At 43.5% G+C, this 21,410-nt stretch overlaps 1 protein-coding gene across 2 annotated transcripts in view; it reads left to right on the plus strand.

Annotated features, from left to right (window-relative positions):
• The window catches only part of DOCK4 (dedicator of cytokinesis 4), a 346,430-nt gene that overhangs the window by 264,506 nt on the left and 60,514 nt on the right, over positions 1–21,410 (plus strand). For both annotated transcript variants that reach the window (XM_044280322.1, XM_044280323.1), the window contains 3 exons: positions 6,640–6,735; positions 12,767–12,827; positions 18,485–18,578. In XM_044280322.1, coding sequence (XP_044136257.1) covers positions 6,640–6,735; positions 12,767–12,827; positions 18,485–18,578 — 251 coding nt within the window. The remainder of the gene's footprint in view (positions 1–6,639; positions 6,736–12,766; positions 12,828–18,484; positions 18,579–21,410) is intronic.

The following is a 21,410-nucleotide window of genomic DNA, read 5'->3' on the forward strand; positions in this document are numbered from 1 at the left end:
CAGGCCAACCAAAACTATCACAAAAATAACCATACCCCCCATTTGTCCTCAGATTAGACCCCCATTCCATTTCTTAGGTCTCAGATCAGACCCCCATTTCCCTCACATCAGAACCCTAAGCTCCAACAGACTTCTGTATAAAAAAAAAAAAAAGAAGCTAAATGGACTTACCTCTACTGCTCCAGACCACGCTGATACTCACCTCTCGCTGGTCTTCTACAGGCCTGTGCTGCACTGTGACCTGATGTCGCACTGTACACATATATATATATATATATATATATATATATATATATAGTGACACAGTGAGAGGTTTTGTCTGGCAAGGCAGGTATTTTTCTTCCAGCATGTGGAACAGCCAGGTGAGGTCAAATACCGGACTGGATTTTAAGTGCTGGTCCGGGTTTTGGCAGCACCTGACTATCCTTAAATAGGCAGCTGGGCTCATAAGCGAGGTCTCTGTGTTGGGATCCGGGAGCCGTGTGTCTGGATGAAGGCTTGCTACCTGTTTGGCCTGAAAACAGGTTGGTGCTGTTATCAGCAAGGACTCTTTGAGGCAGAATTGCTGCATGGTGTGAATTAACACAAATACCGCAAGGTGACTTTTTGTTTGATTATGACTGCTTATTTTGTCACTTGCCTAAAGTGTGAATAAAACACTGAACTGTTTGATCCAAAGAACTTGTTGTTGCCTCTATACTGCGTCCACTAATCCTGTCTACCAGAGCGAAACCCCACAATTGGTGGAGGAGGTGTGCATGAGCAGTGAGGCTGGCGTGAATGCCGTTTTTTTTTTTGTTTCTGCATTTTTCAGGCATGGTTGTATGTCGTACATTAAATCAGCTGTATTACAATCAGTGCCCCACGACAAAATGGGGGCTGTTGTGAAGGCCTTCATGGAGGCTAATCTGCAGCAGCGAGAGACAATCCTGCAGCAATGCAAGTCTAATAAGGCAGCAGCAGGAGACTAATCAGTTTCTGCTACAACACGTGATGGCTTTGCAGACAACAGGAGCAACCTTGAGCGTCCACGATGACCGGAAAGCAGTCCATGCCGCGATTCCCAAGATGACCCCTGCAGACGACATCGAAACCTACCTGGCAATGTATGAGAAAGTGGCCATCAGGGAAAAGCTACCCCGTGACCAGTGGGCTGAGGTTGTTGTTCCGTTCCTGGCATCCAATTCCCAGCGGGTGTATTTCGACTTGCTGGACGATCAAGTGGCCGACTACCAAAAAGTCAAGGGTGAGATTCTGGCAAGACTGGGGATGAATGTGTTGGTCCGGGCCCAACGGGTGCATCAGTGGGGGTTCAACCCGGCTGAGCCTGCAAGACCCCAGTATTATAACTTACTTCACCTCTTGCAAAAATAGCTACAGCCTGACGTTCTGAGTCCCACTGCTATGCTGGATCGTATGTTAGCCGATATGTTCTTGAGGGCTTTGCCATACCCTCTCCAGCACTGGATCGGTCAGGTGTCTCCTGGAAATGCCCTTGAGATGGTGGACCTGGTGGAACGCTATGAACTACCAGGAATCTAAAGGAGGGTTCTGTCGGGAGGGGGGGTCAGCAAACCCCGGAAATCTCCACCCCAGGCCTGGAGATTTGAGACGATAAAACCCACCCGGGATGTACCCATGGCAGACGTAGCTCAGATAGTCTGCTGGCGGTGTCAGGAGCCTGGCCATGTAAGGGGCTGACTGTCCCCATCGTGTTGGGCCCATGGACACTAACTATGGCTGCCGTCAGTCGCTATATGCCAGGAGGCTGTTTGCAACAGGTACCCCAGAGTCTCTAGATCATTTGTGCCAGGTGGAAGTGGGAGATACTCCGGCGGAGGCTCTGCTGGACTCTGGGAGTCTAGTGACCCTAGTAAGGGCTACCCTGGTGCGGTCCCCTGAGTATACTGGACGGAAAGTCGAGGTGATGTGCATCCACAGTGACTTAAAAGACTACCCCACCTTGCTGGTGTCTCTAACTACGGGGGCCGATATATGGACCCACGAGGTGGCTGTCGCCACAAATCTACATTATGAACTCATAATAGGAAGAGACTTCCCGGGCTTCCTGACACTGTGGCCTGCTATGAGAGTGACTGATACCCATGAGACAGGGGTAACCCTAGCAGAGTGGCCTGGCTCAGAGGGGAGACCAGAACCCTGGGAACCTGAGACCAGCGGTAGCGGTGACCGCCACTTCGGTGGAAGAGGGGGAGACAACCCTGCTAAGTGTGATGGTGGGAGATGTGGAGGACTTGCCGCCGGGTCCTGAATTAGCAGACCTCAATGTCTCCGTGGAGAATTTTGGTACTGCCCAACTTTGGGACCTAACCCTATACCGCACCTGGAAAAATGTGTCAATAGTAGATGGTGAACCACAACAACCTGGTGCAGTGTCTGTGTTTCCCCGTTTTGTGGTTCATCAAGATATGTTGTATTGGGTAAACCAACTGCGGGGTGAGCCTATTGAACAGCTGGTGGTCCCCAAGGCTTATCGCAAGCTTGTGTTAGATCTAGCCCACAACACATTCTCTGGGATCACCTGGGGCTGCAGAAAACGTATTATCATATTCTTCAGCGGTTTTACTGGCTCTGCATATTCAAAGAAGTGGAAGAGTTTTGTAAGTCTTGTCCGACCTGCCAGATAACTAGCCCCCAGCCACATTTCCATAGTCCCCTAGTACCTCTCCCGATTATCGAAGTACCGTTTGACCGAATATCTAGAGACCTCATAGACCCATTACTGAAGTCCGCCAGAGGGCATCAACACATTTTAGTCATTCTAGACTACACTCTGTACCCGGAGGCTGTGCCACTGCGACATACCTCTGCCAAACTTATAGCTAAGGAATTAATGGAGATGTTTTCCCAAGTAGGACTACCTAAAGAGGTTCTGACCGACCAAGGGACCCCTTTTATGTCCAAGGTGATGAGAGAATTTTGTAAGTTGCTGCACATAAAACAGCTATGGACGTCCATTTACCATCCGCAAACTATCTGTCTGGTAGAAAGGTTTAACCAAACATTAAAAAATATGTTGAAAAGGGTGGTGGCTAAAGATGGGAAGGACTGGGACCTCCTTCTGCCCCATCTCATGTAGAGGTACCCGAGGCCTCTACTGGGTTCTCGCCCTACGAACTGCTATATGGCAGACACCCTCGTGGTCTCTTGGACGTGGCCAAAGAGGCGTGGGAACAACAACCCACTCCACATAAGTGTCATTGAGTACGTTACCCAGATGCAAGATCGGATAGAGACAGTGTTGTCTCTTGTTAGGGAGCATATGCAGGCAGCTCAGTGAGCCCAGAGTCGGGTATATAATCGGCAGGCTCGGGTCCGGATCTTTAACCCGGGTGATCGGGATTTGGTTCTGTTGCCGACAGTGGACAGTTAGTTCCTGGCTAGGTGGCAGGGGCCCTATGAGGTGCTCGAGAAAATTGGAAATGTAAACTACAAGGTACACCAGCCAGGGCGGCGAAAGTCGGAGCAGGTTTACCATGTGAATTTACTCAAACCGTGGAAAGATAGGGAAACTTGTACAGAAGAGGAGGTACCGGCCCCTCTGTCTGATGCAAGAGAGGCAGCTGCCACTGTAAAAATTGCTGACAGCCTCTCATCTAAACAAACTCAGGAGGCCAGGGAGTTCGTTAGTCGGAACACGGATGTGTTCTCGGACCTCCCTGGACGCACTTCCATAATCCAGCATTACATTGTCACTAAGTCTCAGGCAAAAGTCAGGTTAAAACCATACCGGGTACCCGAGGCTCCGCGACAAGCCATTTCGGAGGTGGGGCAGCTCATGTTGCAGCTAGAAGTCATTGAGGAGTCAAAAAGTGAGTGGGCCAGTCCTATAGTATTGATACCCAAGCCGGACGGGTCGTTGCGGTTTTGTAATGACTTTCGAAAACTTAACAAGGTTTCCAAATTCGATGCGTGGGATACGCATCGAATTTGGAAACCTTGTTAAGTTTTCGAAAGTCATTACAAAACCGCAACGTCCCGTCCGGCTTGGGTATCAATACTATAGGACGGGGGGTCGTCGTGCAGATCCTATATTAATACAGCCCCTCAAGCGTGATGAAGGCAGTTTTCTCTTTGGCAGCCACCTGCCAGTACCCTTTCGTGAGGTCCAAAACAGAAAAATACCGGGATTGTCCTAGCCTCTTGATGAGCTCCTGGGGCATGGGATATGCCCCAGGAGCTCATCAAGAGGCTAGGACAATCCCGGTATTTTTCTGTTTTGGACCTCACGAAAGGGTACTGGCAGGTGGCTGCCAAAGAGAAAACTGCCTTAATCACGCTTGAGGGGCTGTATCAATATAAGGTCTGCATGACGACCCCGCCACTTTTCAGAGACTAATGGACATCGTGCTTCGTTCACATCGTCGGTACACTTCGGCTTGCCTGGACGATATTGTCACCCACAGTACAGACTGGGAAAGTCACCTACCCAAAGTGCAGGCTGTAGTGGACTCCCTTTGGAAAGCTAGCCTAACCCAAAAAAAATGCACGATAGGGTTAAAGGAGACTAAGTACCTGGGGTATGTTTATGCATTTTTATATTTGCTCATAAATTGAATTTTAGTTATACTGAAGTACTGAACATCTTTTGAGGCTGTTGCTTGTGTCTACTATGAGACTGGAACATGGACATTTCAGTGGATTAGATATTGATCAAGTTCAAGTTAACTGTGCTGGAAGGCAATGTGTCGTGTCATTATGTGGAGCAAATCTAAGACCCACACTTATTGATCAGTGTATTGAATACAGTCTGTTGGGATATAGATTGACCTGTAAAGGATGCATTGTAATTACTCGTGTGATTGAAGCCGTAGATACTGCACATAGACAGAGTGTACTCATGACTTGCTGTGCTTACATTATGTTGGCAACTAGATGTGCCCTCAAGTTTTAGTTTGTGTGTTTGCTGAGAGTGGTAGTCTGCAAAAGAGATGTCACTACCCAACTCTTCAATAAATAAAAGGTTGGTATATGTAATGTATAAACTACAGTCAGCAAATTAAATTAAATGAGCCATCTGTATATACAGTCAGTAGCCCAAGTTGTCATTTATGTTACATTTTACAATACAGTAAAATGTAGCCCTAAATCCAGCATCAAAGGGATCTGAATGATGTCAGATGATCACTTTTCAGGATTACTGGATGTGAAGAAAGCATATGGAAGGGTGGAGACCCTTAAGAAAGACAGCTAAAAATGTAATTGTTAATACAAATTCTGCTACAGTAACTTGTGTTTTATTTAATCAGATGAACTTCCTAAGTGTTTATCAGATGAGGGATTAAAAGGATTTCTCTATGCCTACTAAACGTGTTCATGTTTTATTATTTTTTTCAGTTTTTGGGGTAAATATTAAAAAATACTGTGTATATATAGCTCTGTTTCCTTTTATGGCATATTTAATTTTGTGAATAATCTGAGCGTTATTTTTATCAATGCTTCCTGGATTAGAATTCCTTTGTTTGGGCCTTATCCTAGGTAAGATATTTTTACCAGTGAACTTGTGTTGAAGTCTGAGCCAAAAGGGGGCACGTTGGGGTAGGCCATCATTGTTTATCAGCTTGGTTTATTTCGCTAGCTGGTTGACATAGATTAATGTACATTACTTTCATTCATATAGGTAGGGGACTGGAAAATGGCTCCCAACAATATTGATAATGGCTCAAATTTAGATATCTGTCACAGAAACCTTAGTGTGCTCTTATCACCCTTAGGCCTCTGTAGTTCCCACTGAAGTCAGTTAAAGTAGACCTATCGGCATTCTTGACACATCTGCTTTAAATGATTGTTTTCCCCATAATATAACAATTCTGGAGCATCATTTCTACATGTACGCTGTGCTATTCATCTGTCATTCCGACTATATATTTATGAATAAATTGACAACTAAGTGTTACCCGTTCGAGTGTATCTGTCCCCATCCAGTCAGTGCTGACAGTACAAGACTTTGTTGGGTGCTGCTCTTTTGACAAGTAGAATGTTAACACTCATTTTTCATTTATTCTTAAACTTCTAGGAGAAATAATAGAGGGACAGCACAGTGTAGAGTTATAAGAAGAGCATCATGATGCAGCCGATCGGCACGGGGGCCAGGACTCTGCCCCCCGCTGATGTGACACAGTTCCTTGAAAAAGTATTCATACCCCTTGAACTTGTCAACATTTTTTTAATGTTACACCCACAAACTATTTTATTGGAATTTTTTTTGATAGACCAACAAGTACAGTTTTCAGATTTTTATATATTAACAATTTTAAAAACCATGTGTCTTTTTTTTCTTTTCACTTCACACATACTTACTACTTTGTGTTGGCCTGTCACACAAAATCCTAATAAAATACATTTAAGTTTGTGGGTGCCATGTGGAAAAGTTCAATGGTATGAATACTTTTTCAAGGCACTGGATAGGTTATCAGTATTATTTCCCGGGTAACTGCTTTAAGTATTGTTGCAAAAGTCTACTATATCAGCAGTATCCATTTCTGATGAGATGTGCATGATCTTAAAGATATTGTCTATCTAGTTTATGAAGTTAATAATAATAACTATACTTGAATCGGTAGATGTAAGATACAAAAAGGGGTGAATCTTCTGTAACCAAAATTATAATTTTTGCAGTTTATTGAAGAAAATTGAGCGGGAAACATGGAGAGAAAGTGGAGTATCCTTAATCGCCACAGTTACCAGACTCATGGAACGGTTGCTGGACTACAGGTAAGAGAAGGATTGACCTCCAATTGATTCAGATCTCATTCTTTTGTTCCAAGGTGATATACCCTGTAATTGTCACTTCCAGTGAGCTCAGTCAGCCTAATTTAACAGAGTTCTGCTCTTTGAAAAAGCAAAATGGCAAAATCATTAGATTTTTTTTCCATAGCCAAGAAAAACTCTTAGGCCCCTTTCACACGGGCGAGTTTTCCGTGCGGGTGCGATCCGTGCGGCGAACGTATGGCACCCGCACTAAATCCTGACCCATTCATTTCTATGGGGCTGTGCACATGAGCGATGTTTTTAACGCATCACTTGTGCGTTCAGTTGAAATCGCAGCATGCTCTATATTGTCAGATTTTGGCGTGACGCAGGCCCCATAGAAGTGAATGGGGTGTGTGAAAATCGGATGGCATCCGCAAGAAAGTACGGATGCCGTGCGATTTGCACGCATGATTGCTAGGAGACCATCGGGATGGAGACCCGATCATTATTATTTTCCCTTATAACATGGTTATAAGGGAAAATAATAGCATTCTGAATACAGAATGCATAGTAAACCAGCGCTAGAGGGGTTAAAAAAATATAAAAAAAAATTTAACTCACCTTAGTCCACTTGCTCGCGAAGCTGGCATCTCCTTGTGTCTCCGCTGCTGATGAACAGGACCTGGGGTGAGCTACTCCATTAAATAGAGCTTAAGGACCTTCGATGACGTCACTCCGGTCATCACATGATCTTTTACCATGGTGAATCACCATGGTAAAGGATCATGTGACGTACCATGTGATGACCGGAGTGACGTCATCGAAGGTCCTTAACCTGTATTTAATGGAGCAGCTCACCCCAGGTCCTGTTCATCAGCAGCGGAGACACAAGGAGATGCCAGCTTCGCGAGCAAGTGGACTAAGGTGAGTTAAATTTTTTTTATTTTTTTTTAACCCCTCTAGCGCTGGTTTACTATGCATTCTGTATTCAGAATGCTATTATTTTCCCTTATAACCATGTTATAAGGGAAAATAATACAATCTTCAGAACATCAATCCCAAGCCCGAACTTCTATGAAGAAGTTCGGGTTTGGGTACCAAACATGCGTGATTTTTCTCACGCGAGTGCAACGCATGACAATGTTTTGCACTTGCGCAGAAAAAATCGCGCATTTTCCCGCAACGCACCCGGCTCTTATCCGGGCAAAAAAACTCACGCCCGTGTGAAAGAGGCCTTAGCATGTTATTTGAGATTGTATTATTAGTCAGAAGTACCTTACCAAGAGCGGAATCAACATACTGGTGTGAGATATGGAGTATCGGCATCTTAATTCCTTATTGAACAACTACATGGCACACTAGCACTAGGTTCATACACTGTGGCTTGGCCTGAAGTGGTTTTGTGTGTGTGTGTGTGTATATATATATATATATATATATATATATATATATATATATTTATATATATATATTTATTTATTTATTTTTTTTCAGTTTGAACATTTCCATAAAACAGCCTGTGTGGGGAACAATCAAACAGGTTGGCCCTGTACCCAAATCTCAACTCTGAAAACACACATATTACAAAGATTCCATGATTTTAGTCCACATTGAAGTGTGTTAAAGTGACAGTCTTTTATTTTTTTCCATAAAAAGTATAAATGGGGATAAGAAGTTTGTAATATACACTCACCTAAAGAATTATTAGGAACACCTGTTCTATTTCTCATTAATGCAATTATCTAGTCAACCAATCACATGGCAGTTGCTTAAATGCAGGTAGGGTTATGGTCCTGGTCAAGACAATCTCCTGAACTCCAAACTGAATGTCAGAATGGGAAAGAAAGGGGATTTAAGCAATTTTGAGCGTGGCATGGTTGTTGGTGCCAGACGGGCCGGTTACTGGGATTTTCACGCCCAACCGTTTCTAGGGTTACAAAGAATGGTGTGAAAAGGGAGAAACATCCAGTATGCGGCAGTCCTGTGGGCGAAAATGCCTTGTTGATGCTAGAGGTCAGAGGAGAATAGGCCGACTGATTCAAGCTGATAGAAGAGCAATGTTGACTGAAATAACCACTCGTTACAACCGAGGTATGCAGCAAAGCATTTGTGAAGCCACAACACGCACAACCTTGAGGCGGATGGGCTACAACAGCAGAAGACCCCAACGGGTACCACTCATCTCCACTTCAAATAGGAAAAAGAGGCTACAATTAGCACAAGCTCACCAAAATTGGACTGTTGAAGACTGGAAAAATGTTGCCTGGTCTGATGAGTCTCGATTTCTGTTGAGACATTCAAATGGTAGAGTCCGAATTTGGCGTAAACAGAATGAGAACATGTATCCATCATGCCTTGTTACCGATGTGCAGGCTGGTGGTGGTGGTGTAATGGTGTGGGGGATGTTTTCTGGGCACACTTTAGGCCCCTTAGTGCCAATTGGCCATCGTTTAAATGCCACGGGCTACCTGAGCATTGTTTCTGACCATGTCCATCCCTTCATGACCACCATGTACCCATCATCTGATGGCTACTTCCAGCAGGATAATGCACCATGTCACAAAGCTCGAATCATTTCAAATTGGTTTCTTGAACATGACAATGAGTTCACTGTACTAAAATGGCCCCCACAGTCACCAGATCTCAACCCAATAGAGCATCTTTGGGATGTGGTGGAATGGGAGCTTTGTGCCCTGGATGTGCATCCCTCAAATCTCCAACTGCAAGATTCTATCCCATCAATATGGGCCAACATTTCTAAAGAATGCTATCAGCACCTTGTTGAATCAATGCCACGTAGAATTAAGGCAGTTCTGAAGGCAAAAGGGGGTCCAGCACCGTATTAGTATGGTGTTCCTAATAATTCTTTAGGTGAGTGTATCTTATTACAGAGAAAAATACTCTTCCTCTGCTTAACAGGCTCCTTTTCTTTCCCATATTGCCCTTGCAGTGATCGCTCACTATCAATTTACTGATTACTTTAGTCTTCATTGAGCCAGAGATGAAGACAGATTATCTGCACACTGAGAGATCTAGTTACAGCTACTGCCCATAGAAGTCTATTGAAGGGGGTGGAGAAGGAGGGGGGTACCTAAAGAAAGAGAAAGAGGAACAGACACACACAGATGCTTCTGTTTCCAAGTGTCCTGTTGTTTCACACTAGTACATGAACCATTGCAATGCTGAATACTGGTGTATAATCTCCATTACTGCTGAGGGTGTACTACAGATACACAGGGGAGCAGGATTTCATCTTCTCTGAGTGTGTGCAGTGTATATGAGACATCATAGCAGCTGAGCACAGGGGAAATTGACAGATATGGAGCCTACTGAAGGGAAAAACAGCTAATAAATGTAGGATATAACTGATGTAATGGACAAAATTAATGCTATTGATCATGTAGACACATGACAGCATATTCTGGAAAGTCACCTGAAATGACAGTTACACTATTCAGCATCAGACATCCGCAGTTGTCCATTTGCTTTATTCATATAGGTAAGACTTTCCACAACTGACTATTTTTTTAATTTCTTTCTAGTATTTGCCCTTAAAAGGGAGACTTTGCATGTTAAACTTAGCAGAATGGAATGTAAGGCTTGCATAGACAATTAAATGTATCTTTTCTTTTGAAATCAGTGTCTTCATTTATCAGTAATAACTTTAAAAAAAAACTTGTGGATAAGCGAGTTGTTCACAGCACCAAAGGTAGGTCCTAGCCCCATGATGTAATAAACTTATGTTCTCCTTAGTAAGCCACACCTTTCCCCTATTTATTGATATGACCAGACACCTGTATCCTGCCCTCACCTGGCCCTGTAATCTGTGCTGATCACCAGAATTTCAGCGCAAGTGCAGTACAGGTCTCCTATTCTGTGCACAAATGAAATGCTGTACTGAGCATGCACTGAAGTTCTGTCACATGACAAAGGCGCAAGATTATGGGGCCAGGCATCAGCAAGGGAAAGATGGGCTTCCTGAAGAGAGGAAAGTGAACCGAGGGGCTAGGGTCTGCCCTTAATGTTACGAACATCTCACTAGTGTTTCTTAAAAATGTTCTAGTCAATCCCTCTACTTACAGTAGTTTAAAAAAGTTTTCCAAGATTTTCAAGAGTATAGTAAAGGTAAAAGCTGAGAGAAGGCTGCGGCATTACTGGGAGCGCTGCTGCCTTCTTGAACAGCTGATTGGCAGGGGTCCTGGGTGTCGGACCTCCACCGATCAGATACTAATGATCTATCCTGAGGATAGGTCATGAGTAGAAAAGTCTTGGAAAACCCCTTTAATATGCAAATTCAAGCTGATAGACTCCCTTTAAACATACATACTTACCCTAATAGAACTGTTAAGTGATCTAGCAATTGTCATTGTTGAAACAATTAAACGATGTTGCTATATTGTATTTTCTTTGTATTATTATTGAAGAGCCATTCATTCCATGGCGCTGTATATATGAAAAGGGGTATACATACATATTACAAGACAATTGCAATCAGCATGAACAAGATGAGTTACAGCCTAGTGCAGAAGGAGAGAGGGCCCTGCACACAAGGACTTACAATCTACATGGTATGGAGGAAGGACACAGTAGATGAGGGTAAAGCTGTTAATGGCGGTATACAGTAGCAGCAGCAGGGTCACTGACTGTAGGCTTGTCTGAAGACGTGGGTTTTCAGGTTTCTTTTGAAAGATTCCACTGTAGGTGAGGGTCTGATAGGTTGGGGTAAAGAATTCCAGTGTACAGGAAAAATCTTGGAGGTGATTGTGGTAGGAGGTGATAAGAGGAGAGAAGGAGGTCTTGTGAGGAACGGAGACTACGTGTGGGGATGTATGGGTCAGGTGCACATGTGACGTTAGAAAGTTGTTTAGGTTTGTGAGACAGGGAAGATATGAGACATGAGAAGTAGGCCTGTTTTGCAGCAGTAAGTAAGGATTTGAAAATGAGGAGGGATTGTTTGTATATGTTAAAGTGCTCCTTAGAATGGGATTTTTTCCATTTCCGCTGTGCAGCTCCGGAAGTTTGTCTCAGTTCTTTGGTCAGGCTAGTGTGCCAGGGTTGCCTAATGATTTTCTGGGGTTTTGTTGTGTATGAGGGGGCAATAAAGTCCAGAGCTGCAGTTATTGTGCCATTATACAGAGTGGTGGCGGAAGACCGTAAGAAAGCAAGTGAAAGTGAAGATGTTTAAGGTTCCTGCAGGGGTGTGTTAGTCTGTGGACCAGGGGAGCAGCTGAAGAGACCAGTGAAGAGAAGGTGAGTAGATTGTGATTGGATAGGGAGAAGGGTGAGTTTGAAAGGCTAGATAGAGAGCAGAGGTAGGTAAAGATGAGATCCAGAGTGTAACTATCTCTGTGGGTGGGAGTCGAGGACCACTGCGAGAGGCTGAAGAAGAAAGAGAGTGATAGACACTTAGAGGTGGCTTAGTGGCAAGTGGCAATGGGGATGGTGAAGTTACCCATGATGATAGTGGGGATGTCAGCAGAAAGAAAATGTTGGAGCCAGGTGTTGAAGTGGTCAAGAAAGATGGTGACTGGGCCTGGGAGGTGGTAAATAACAGCTACTTGGAGGTTAGAGAGAGAGTAGATGCCAATGGAGTGTACTTCAAATGAAGGGAGCATAATTGAGGGTGGCAGTGGAGTTGGGCTGTAGGAGCAGTTGTCTGATAGGAGAAGACCAACTCCTCCACCATGTTTGCAGCCAGGCAGGAGGTGTCAGTAAATTGAAATCTGCTATAAGAGAGTGCAGCAGGGGAGACAGTGTTAGAGGGTGTCAGCCATGTTTCTGTTAGACCCAGAAAGGAAAGTTTGTGAGAGATGAAGAGGTCATGAATGTAGGAGAGTTTTTTTGCAGACAGCGTTCCATAATGCTTTGAAAACTGTTGAATATTTTTTGTGGGACAACTTCCTTAAGGCAGCAGAACCCCTTTTATGAACATAAATATGCAGATGATATTCAGTCTTCTTGATTTTACTTTATATGACTATATTCAGCCAGCTGATTTTGTTTTCTAGAAATTGTAATACAACCTATTTACCAAGTGTTTCTTTTATTTTAGAGACTGCATGAAAATGGGAGAAGTAGATGGAAAAAAGATTGGGTGCACCGTTAGTCTATTGGTAAGACGCTCGTTGCACTTTATGACACATCCTGCCTTGATGTCTAAATCGAGATGTCTAACATTCCGTTCTGCACGTTATTTAATTTCCCATTAAAACAAACTCAGTGGCAGTAAAGCAAATCTATTCAAAGTGTAATGATGTGACATTAGCATTTCTCGCAGGTAAGAGAATGGCTCAGCTCATCTGGTTTGTCCTTATAACCCAGGCAATTACTTTTGAGGGCAATATTCAAATGCTAAAAAAAATTAATATGCAAACAACCTGCTATTACAGACCAGGCTCTAGGGAAAAATGTGAGCGGATAAGAAGTGAACACGTCTGAAATAATGGGATGCAGTTATAGCCGTCATTGCAGCAAAAGCAGGGCTTGACATCAGAGCAAGGCTTTTTTTTATTTAACAATTATAGAACATTTGCCATCATTTCTGTGAGGCCTTCTGTACGGGCATAGCCCTGAAGCTCTACAGCTGTCCTATATTCTATGTAATAATCTATTGACACAAAATTGTTCTTTAGCACTATATTTAGAACCAGAATCAGATAGTAGAATAAAACATACAGTTCACTTTTTATACTTTTGCTGGTACAACGTTTCTGTGTGGGAGAAGAATAGCCCTCTGGTGGCCTGAATATTATTCACCTCTTGGCCACATCAGGAGATCAGAGGCCCTGTTTTTAACAAATTGCTAAACAGTAGAATGGGTACGCATAGGTAATGGTTGGTCTGACGTTTGACTTTGTTAAATATAGGATAGGATGTTCCTTAAAAAAAAAAATAATGCTCATGCTTTTGCTGTGCACCAATTTTAAATAAGCAGTTCTCATGTAGCATCATTTGCCGTGTAATTGTGCTATGTGTTCTCACATTGTAAGGTCCTTTTACACATACAGATGATCTGGCAGATTATCAGGGATGAATGTTTGTAGAAATGATCAATCCCAATAATCTGCCTGTGTGAAAGCTTCCAGCAGTGAACGAGCAAACGCTCTTTCATCGGGTGATTGTATTTTTCCGCTGGCATGAAAAAGAATTGTTCCTATGTGGCAGATTGTGCTGTCTACACAATGATCTGCTCCACTGGAATAAGGATTTTTTTATTGGGACAAGCGATCGATGTATAGATCGCTTGTCCCCACACAGTGGAGGTGATCTCTGCATGTAAATGCCCCCCTTTATCTCTGCTTATGATTTGACACTTGTCAGGAGCATCTGCTTTATTCCCGATAATCTGCAGATCATCTGTATGTGTAAAAGGACGTTTAGGATTGGCAGAGGTCCCAGCATCACCTCTTCCTGAGCGAAACCCCCTTTAAGTATAAATAGTGAAAATTGTACCAAGTACCAAGTTCTGAGTTGCAAAATTTGCATGTAACCTATAGAGACTTATATCATTACACATGTGCAGTTTTAGGGTCCTATGATAAATAGAGGTGGGTCAGGGGAAATCTTTAATTAACGCCCCTCGTATCTGGTGTATTTAGCAACCTCACAGAAACAAGTGTAACATAATAAAGCTGCTGCTATGCTGATAAATGAAAGGCTTTGTAGACCTGTGTAAACAATTTTGTAATTTCTCCAAGGCAACTAAAATAAAAGAAATAGCAGCAGTGAAAATAGTCTTCTTTAAAAATGTTGTACTGTTTTGTGTGGTACAGCTGCTATGCAGACCTACAGTGCATTCGGAAAGTCTTCAGAACCTCTTGACACAATTTATGTTGTGGCCTTGTGCTAAAATAAAATAAAATATGTTTTTCCACATCAGTCTGAACCTTCTGGAAGCTTTTCCCATCTGCACACAGGATCTTTGGAGCTCAGTCAGAGTGACCATTGGGTTGTTGGCCACCTCTCTTACCCTAATATTTAGTTTGATGGGGCGGACAGCTCTAGGAAGGGTCCTAGTCGTTCCAAACGTCTTCCATTCAAGAACTCTGGAGAGCACTGCACTCAGTGCAGCAGACATTTTTTTTGTATACTTCTCTAGATCTGTGCCTCATAAAATCCTGTCTCCGAGCTCTACAAGCAGTTCTTTTGTCCTCATGGCTCAGTTTTTGCTCTGATGTGCATTGTCAATTGTGAGGCCTTATACACACAGGGTTGTCTTTTTCAAATCATGTCTAATTAACTGAATTTACCTCAGGTGGAGTCCAATCAAGGTAAAGAAACATCTCAAAGATGATGAAGAGAAATGGGAGGCCCCCACAGCTAAATTTAAAGTGTTATAGAAAGGGTCTGAATATTTATGTCCATGCAAAATTTAGTTTTTCTTTTTTAATAAATATACAAACATTTCTAAAATTCTGTTTTCACTTTCTCGTTATATACAGTCAGGTCCATAAATATTGGGACATCGACACAATTCTAACATTTTTGGCTCTATACACCCACCACAATAAATTTGAAATGAAACGAATAAGATGTTCTTTAACTGCAGACTGTCAGCTTTATTTTGAGGGTATTTACATCCAAATCAGGTGAACGGTGTAGGAATTACAACAGTTTGCATAAGTGCCTCCCACTTGTTAAGGGACCAAAAGTAATGGGACAGAACAATAATCATAAATCAAACTTTCACTTTTTAATACTTGATTGCAAATCCTCTGCAGTCAATTACAGCCTGAAGTCTGGAACGCATAGACATCACCAGATCCTGGGTTTCATCCCTGGTGATGTTCTGCCAGGCCTCTACTGCAACTGTCTTCAGTTCCTGCTTGTTCTTGGGGCATTTTCCCTTCAGTTTTGTCTTCAGCAAGTGAAATGCATGCTCAATCGGATTCAGGTCAGGTGATTGACCACTTCTTTCCCTTAAAAAACGATTTGGTTTCTTGTGCAGTATGCTTTGGGTCATTGTCCATTTGCACTGTGAAGCGCCGTCCAATGAGTTCTGAAGCATTTGGCTGAATATGAGCAGATAATATTGCCCGAAACACTTCAGAATTCATCCTGCTGCTTTTGTCAGCAGTCACATCATCAATAAAGACAAGAGAACCAGTTCCATTGGCAGCCATACATGCCCACGACATGACACTACCTGTCCATAGGATGTTGTTTCAGAACTGTGAAGGCTTTTTTAGATGTAGTTTGGCAAACTCTAATCTGGCCTTCCTGTTTTTGAAGCTCACCAATAGTTTACCATCTTGTGCTTAACCCTGTGTGTTCACTCTGGTGAAGTCTTCTCTTGATTGTTGACTTTGACACACATACACCTACCTCCTGGAGAGTGTTCTTGATCTGGCCAACTGTTGTGAAGAGTGTTTTCTTCACCAGGGAAAGAATTCTTTGGTCATCCACCACAGTTGTTTTCCGTGGTCTTCCGGGTCTTTCGCTACTGCTGAGCTCACCGGTGTGTTTCTTCTTTTTAAGAATGTTCCGAACAGTTGTTTTGGCCACGCCTAATGTTTTTGCTATCTCTCTGATGGGTTTGTTGTGTTTTTTCAGCCTAATGATGGCTTGCTTCACTGATAGTGACAGCTCTTTGGATCTCATCTTGAGAGTTGACAGCAACATATTCCAAATGCAAATAGCACACTTGAAATGAACTCTGGACCTTTTATCTGCTCATTGTAATTGGGATAATGAGAGAATAACACATACCTGGCCACGGAACAGCTGAGAAGCCAATTGTCCCATTACTTTTGGTCCCTTAACAAGTGGGAGGCATATATGCAAACTGTTGTAATTCCTACACCGTTCACCTGATTTGGATGTAAATACCCTCAAATTGAAGCTGACAGTCTGCAGGTAAAGCACATCTTGTTTGTTTCATTTCAAATCCATTGTGGTGGTGTATAGCAGTGTTTCCCAACCAGTGTGCCTCCAGCTGTTACAAAACTACAACTCCCAGCATGCCCGCACAGCCAAATGCTGTCCGGGCATGCTGGGAGTTTGTTTTGCAACAGCTGGAGACACACTGGTTGGGAAACACTGTGTATAGAGCCAAAAATTTTTGAATCGTGTCGCTGTCCCAATATTTATGGACCTGACTGTAGTATTGAGTGGAGATTTATGGGGGAAAACTTGAATGTTGTTTTTTAAATTTTAGCACAAGGCTGCAACATAGCAAAATAAGAAAACGTGAAATGGTCTGAAGACTTTCTAAATGCACTGTATACGTTCCAGTGGTAATAGACAACAAACAAACCCAGTGTACTTTGATCCTATAGACCTATTCTTTCATTTATAGTCTACTATTGTGTAACATATATTTGGTATGTTTTCAGGAAGGAGGAGAAAAATAGAAGAGCACAGAACTGTAGGATCAGACTACACAGCATTTGTTACGTGCTACCATGGAAATACAGAGGATAGGTGAACAGTATCAGATTGGTGGTGGTCCGACACCCAGTACCTTCACTGATCAGTTGTTTCCTGCAGCCTTTGGCATTGGAAACACAGCTTTGCTTGAAGTGTAGTGGCCGTACTGGGTTATTCAGCTCAGCTCCCATTCACTTGAATACTGCAGTAACTATCATGACCACTATACTTTGAATGGAGCTGTGCTTCTGATTGTTCAAAGTGGTAGTTCTTGTGGCTGCAGGGAAAAGCTTAAAGGGGTTATCCGATTTCAGAAACATCTCCGCCATGTGACCCGAGCCCCTCACAGGTAATATACTTACCCCGCTCCCTGAGCCGCTCCTGGTCCCTGCGCCGCCGCTGCTGCTTCTCCCTGCACACTGATGAAAACATCCAGTGTCCTGGGGGAGCAGCCAATGGCAGGTGGCGACGGGGACGAGCCTCCCTAGCATTGCGAATGATGGTAGGGAGGCTCGTCCCTGTCCCCGCCCTCCATTCGCTGCTCCCCCTCCAACCCCCCTGACACCGGATGTTTCCATCGGTGTGCAGAAAGAAGCAGCAGCGGTGCAGGACCAGGAGTGGCTGGGGTAAGTATATTACCTGTAAGGTAAGTATATTAGGCTCCTTTCACACCTGCGTTCAGGTGTCCGCTCGTGAGCTCCGTTTGAAGGGGCTCACAAGCGGCCCTGAACGCAGCCGTCTGGCCCTAATGCATTCTCAGTGGAGGCGGATCCACTGAGAATGCATCCGCCTGCCAGCGCTCAGCCTCCGCTCCGCTCAGTGAGCGGACACCTGAACGCTGCAAGCAGCGTTCGGGTGTCCGCCTGGCCGTGCGGAGGCGAGCGGATCCGTTCCGACTTATAATGGAAGTCAATGGGGACGGATCCGCTTGAAGATGACACCATATGGCTCAATCTTCAAGTGGATCCGTCCCCCATTGACTTTCAATGTAAAGTCTGAACGGATCCGCTCAGGCTACTTTCACACTTAGAAAATTTTTCTAAGTTATAATGCAGACGGATCCGTTCTGAACGGAGCCACCGTCTGCATTAATATGAGCGGATCCGTTCAGAACGGATCCGATCGAACGCTAGTGTGAAAGTAGCCTTACCTGTGAGGGGCCTGGCACATGGGGGGGATGTTTCTGAAATTGGATAACCCCTTTAATGGTGGGAGAGCCAGTTGTCTGACCCCACCAATAGGATGTTGATGACCTATCCTCACAATCATGAATATCTAGAGCCTGGAAACCCCCTTAAATTTCAGCTTTGATAGGATTGTATTTTATCTTGTGTGCTGAGAAATAGAGAATGCTGTCAATTAGTTACCACAACAAGAATGAAATAGTATTATTTCTTTACAGAATTTTTATAAGACAGAATTGAACAAAGAAGAAATGTATATACGGTATATTCACAAACTATATGATCTGCATATGAAAGCACAAAATTTCACAGGTAATGAAACCCTGCCTGTTTAGCATTTGCCTTATGTTATACGTTAACCTAAAGAGATTTCTTTTTTTTTTTTTTCAATCTCCATATTTTATTTATGATACAAAAATACATATCGACACGACATTTATAATATCTTAAATGTTGAAATCATCCCCAACCCGCCCCAACCACCCCCCTCCCTCCCAACCTTGCAGGGGAAAAAAAAAAAAAAAAAAAAAAGGAAAAAATTAATGAATTAAACCGTAACCCACTCTCCCCACAGACCACTCCATTTTAAGTAGGCTCCTCTCTGTTTGTACAAGATCTTCTCGTAGTTCTTCACCTTCTCAACCATAGCCATCCAGTTACCACAATCTGGGATGGAGGAGCTAAGCCACAGTCTAGCAACAATAAGCCTGGCCAGGAACATAACCTTAATCAATAATTGACGATTTATGGGCTGATAGTTAACCTCCGATAGGTCTCCCAGGACCCATATCCTGGGGGACAAAGGAACAAGCATATTCAGTTTACAGGCCAAAGTGGTCTGGACTGATCTCCAATAACCACCCACCATCGGGCAGTCCCAGAACAGATGTAAATGATCTGCCCCGGAGTCGCCACAGCGTGGGCAATCGGAGGAGGTCCTAAATCCTCTTCTATATAACCACATAGGTGTCACATATATTTTGTGCAGAATGTTAAATTGTACAACAGTGTGATTGAAGTTGTGTGAAACATATTTTAAGTTTTCCCCTATAGTTTCCCAATCTGGGGGACCCACCTCCGAAAGTAGCAAAGACCAGGACTTCTGTCCTGGAGAAAGAAGACCCATAAAAAAGTGTTTCATTAAGTGTCTATAACAATATGACATTTTAATTTTTGTAGCAGTTTTCTTAATAATAAGATTGTGTAAAAATTCAGGAGAATCTATAAAAAGAAGGTGACTATTCAAAGTGCTAGAGAGTGCAAACCTCAATTGAAAATATGCATACCAAGCCACCTCACCCATATCTGCCCTCTCCCCTATTTCCCTTGAGGACAGAATTTGTCCACCACTAACCACCTGATATAAATACTGAACTTTCTTCGTCCTCCAGTACTGGCAGCACTTCAGGTCCCTTATATTCACAAGCTTTAGGTTATGCCACAGTGGGGTGCAAATAAGCGATGCCTCAACTCCACACCAGCTCCTAATGACCCGCCAGGTCTTTGTAGCCATTCTGCAAAAAAGTGTATACCCGGTCTGTGAGTTTAATAGATAGTCGGACTCCAATACAGTAAAGAAATCCGTAAAGCCTGAGTCTTTCACCACCCTATTGCAGAAATGGCTATTCTCCCAATCACTAAAAAGGCAGAGCTGAGAGGCCATGAAGTAACCCCTAAAGTAAGGGAGGTTAAGGCCTCCCTGACTATAGGGCATAGAGAAGTAGAGCGCCTTCAATCTGACGCGCTTCCTCCCCCACAATAGATCATTAAGCATCCGCTCAATTAATCTAAAGTACTTGTCTGCGATCCATACAGGCGAGTTGCGCAGGACATAAAGAACCTGGGGCAGTACTACCATTTTGATTAAAGAAATTCTATCAGCTTTCGTATGCAGAATTTTTTGCCATATCTTGGATTTAGCCCTCAGCTTTGTCAGCAGGGGAATCAAGTTAAGTTGTAAATATTCCAGAGGTTTAGCAGAAACTAAAATCCCCAGGTACTTTATTGATTCAGAGACAGTTAGCTGATCATCCCAGTTACCTCGCAGCTCGTCTATAGGAAGGAGAGCAGTCTTCTCCCAATTGATCTCTAGGCCAGACGGAGCGGAGAAAAAGCCAACCAAATCCATTATACGAGGGAGACTAGTTTCTGTTTGCTGAAGGAAAATCAAAATGTCATCTGCGTAGAGAGATACGCGGTCATGCTTCCCCATTAAACCGAAGCCAGCCACCTGCAAATCCTGTCTTATGCTGGCTGCTAAAGGTTCAATATAGATATTGAAAAGAAGAGGTGAAAGAGGACAGCCTTGACGGGTGCCTCTTCCTAGGAAAAAGCTCTCTGTGACCGTATCATTAATCCTGATCCTAGCAGTTGGGGAGCTATATAATAGCTGAACCATCGCCATAAATCTAGGGCCAAAGCCCATTTTTTTCATTACCGCCCAGAGAAAAGTCCACTCCACCCTGTCGAAGGCCTTGGTGGCATCCAGCGACAGGATGGAGCGGGCCCCACACCCCGGAGACTGAATGTTAATAAATAACCTGTGCAGATTGTGGTGAGTGCCCCTTTTTGGCATGAAGCCATTTTGGTCTGGGTGAATAATAGTTGATATAACCTGTGAAAGCCTCCTAGCTAAAACTTTAGATAATAGCTTAGCATCTGTGTTTAATAACGAGATCGGTCTATAGGCGCTCATTTCTAGCGGATCCTTATCCTTTTTGGGAATTAAGACAATCAGAGCCTCCATCATAGTGCATGGTAGATTTCCTCCCTGTGTTGCCTGAGAAAAGACCTCTAATAACTGAGGGAGAATCACGTCGCTATGCTTGCGGTAAACCTCATATGGAAGGCCATCCATCCCCGGCGACGAGTTCCCTGTGATGGATCCCAAAGCCTCTTGAAGTTCCAAAAGGGATAACTCCTCTTCCAGATATTCTACTTGGGCTTCATTTAATACAGGAAGTGAGATCCTCTCAAGAAACCGCGTCGCTAGGTCAGGCGGCAAGCCAGGAGAGGGGCTATATATCTGGGTGAAATATTGTAGTAAGGTGTCCCTGATTCCTTCAGGATCTGTTATAATTTCCCCTGCTGTATTACGGATCGAAACAATAGACTGATTTTTCTTGCCTTGTTGTGAAATTATCC

The sequence above is a fragment of the Bufo gargarizans genome, chromosome 2, assembly GCF_014858855.1.
Source record: "Bufo gargarizans isolate SCDJY-AF-19 chromosome 2, ASM1485885v1, whole genome shotgun sequence".
Lineage (NCBI taxonomy): Eukaryota > Metazoa > Chordata > Amphibia > Anura > Bufonidae > Bufo > Bufo gargarizans.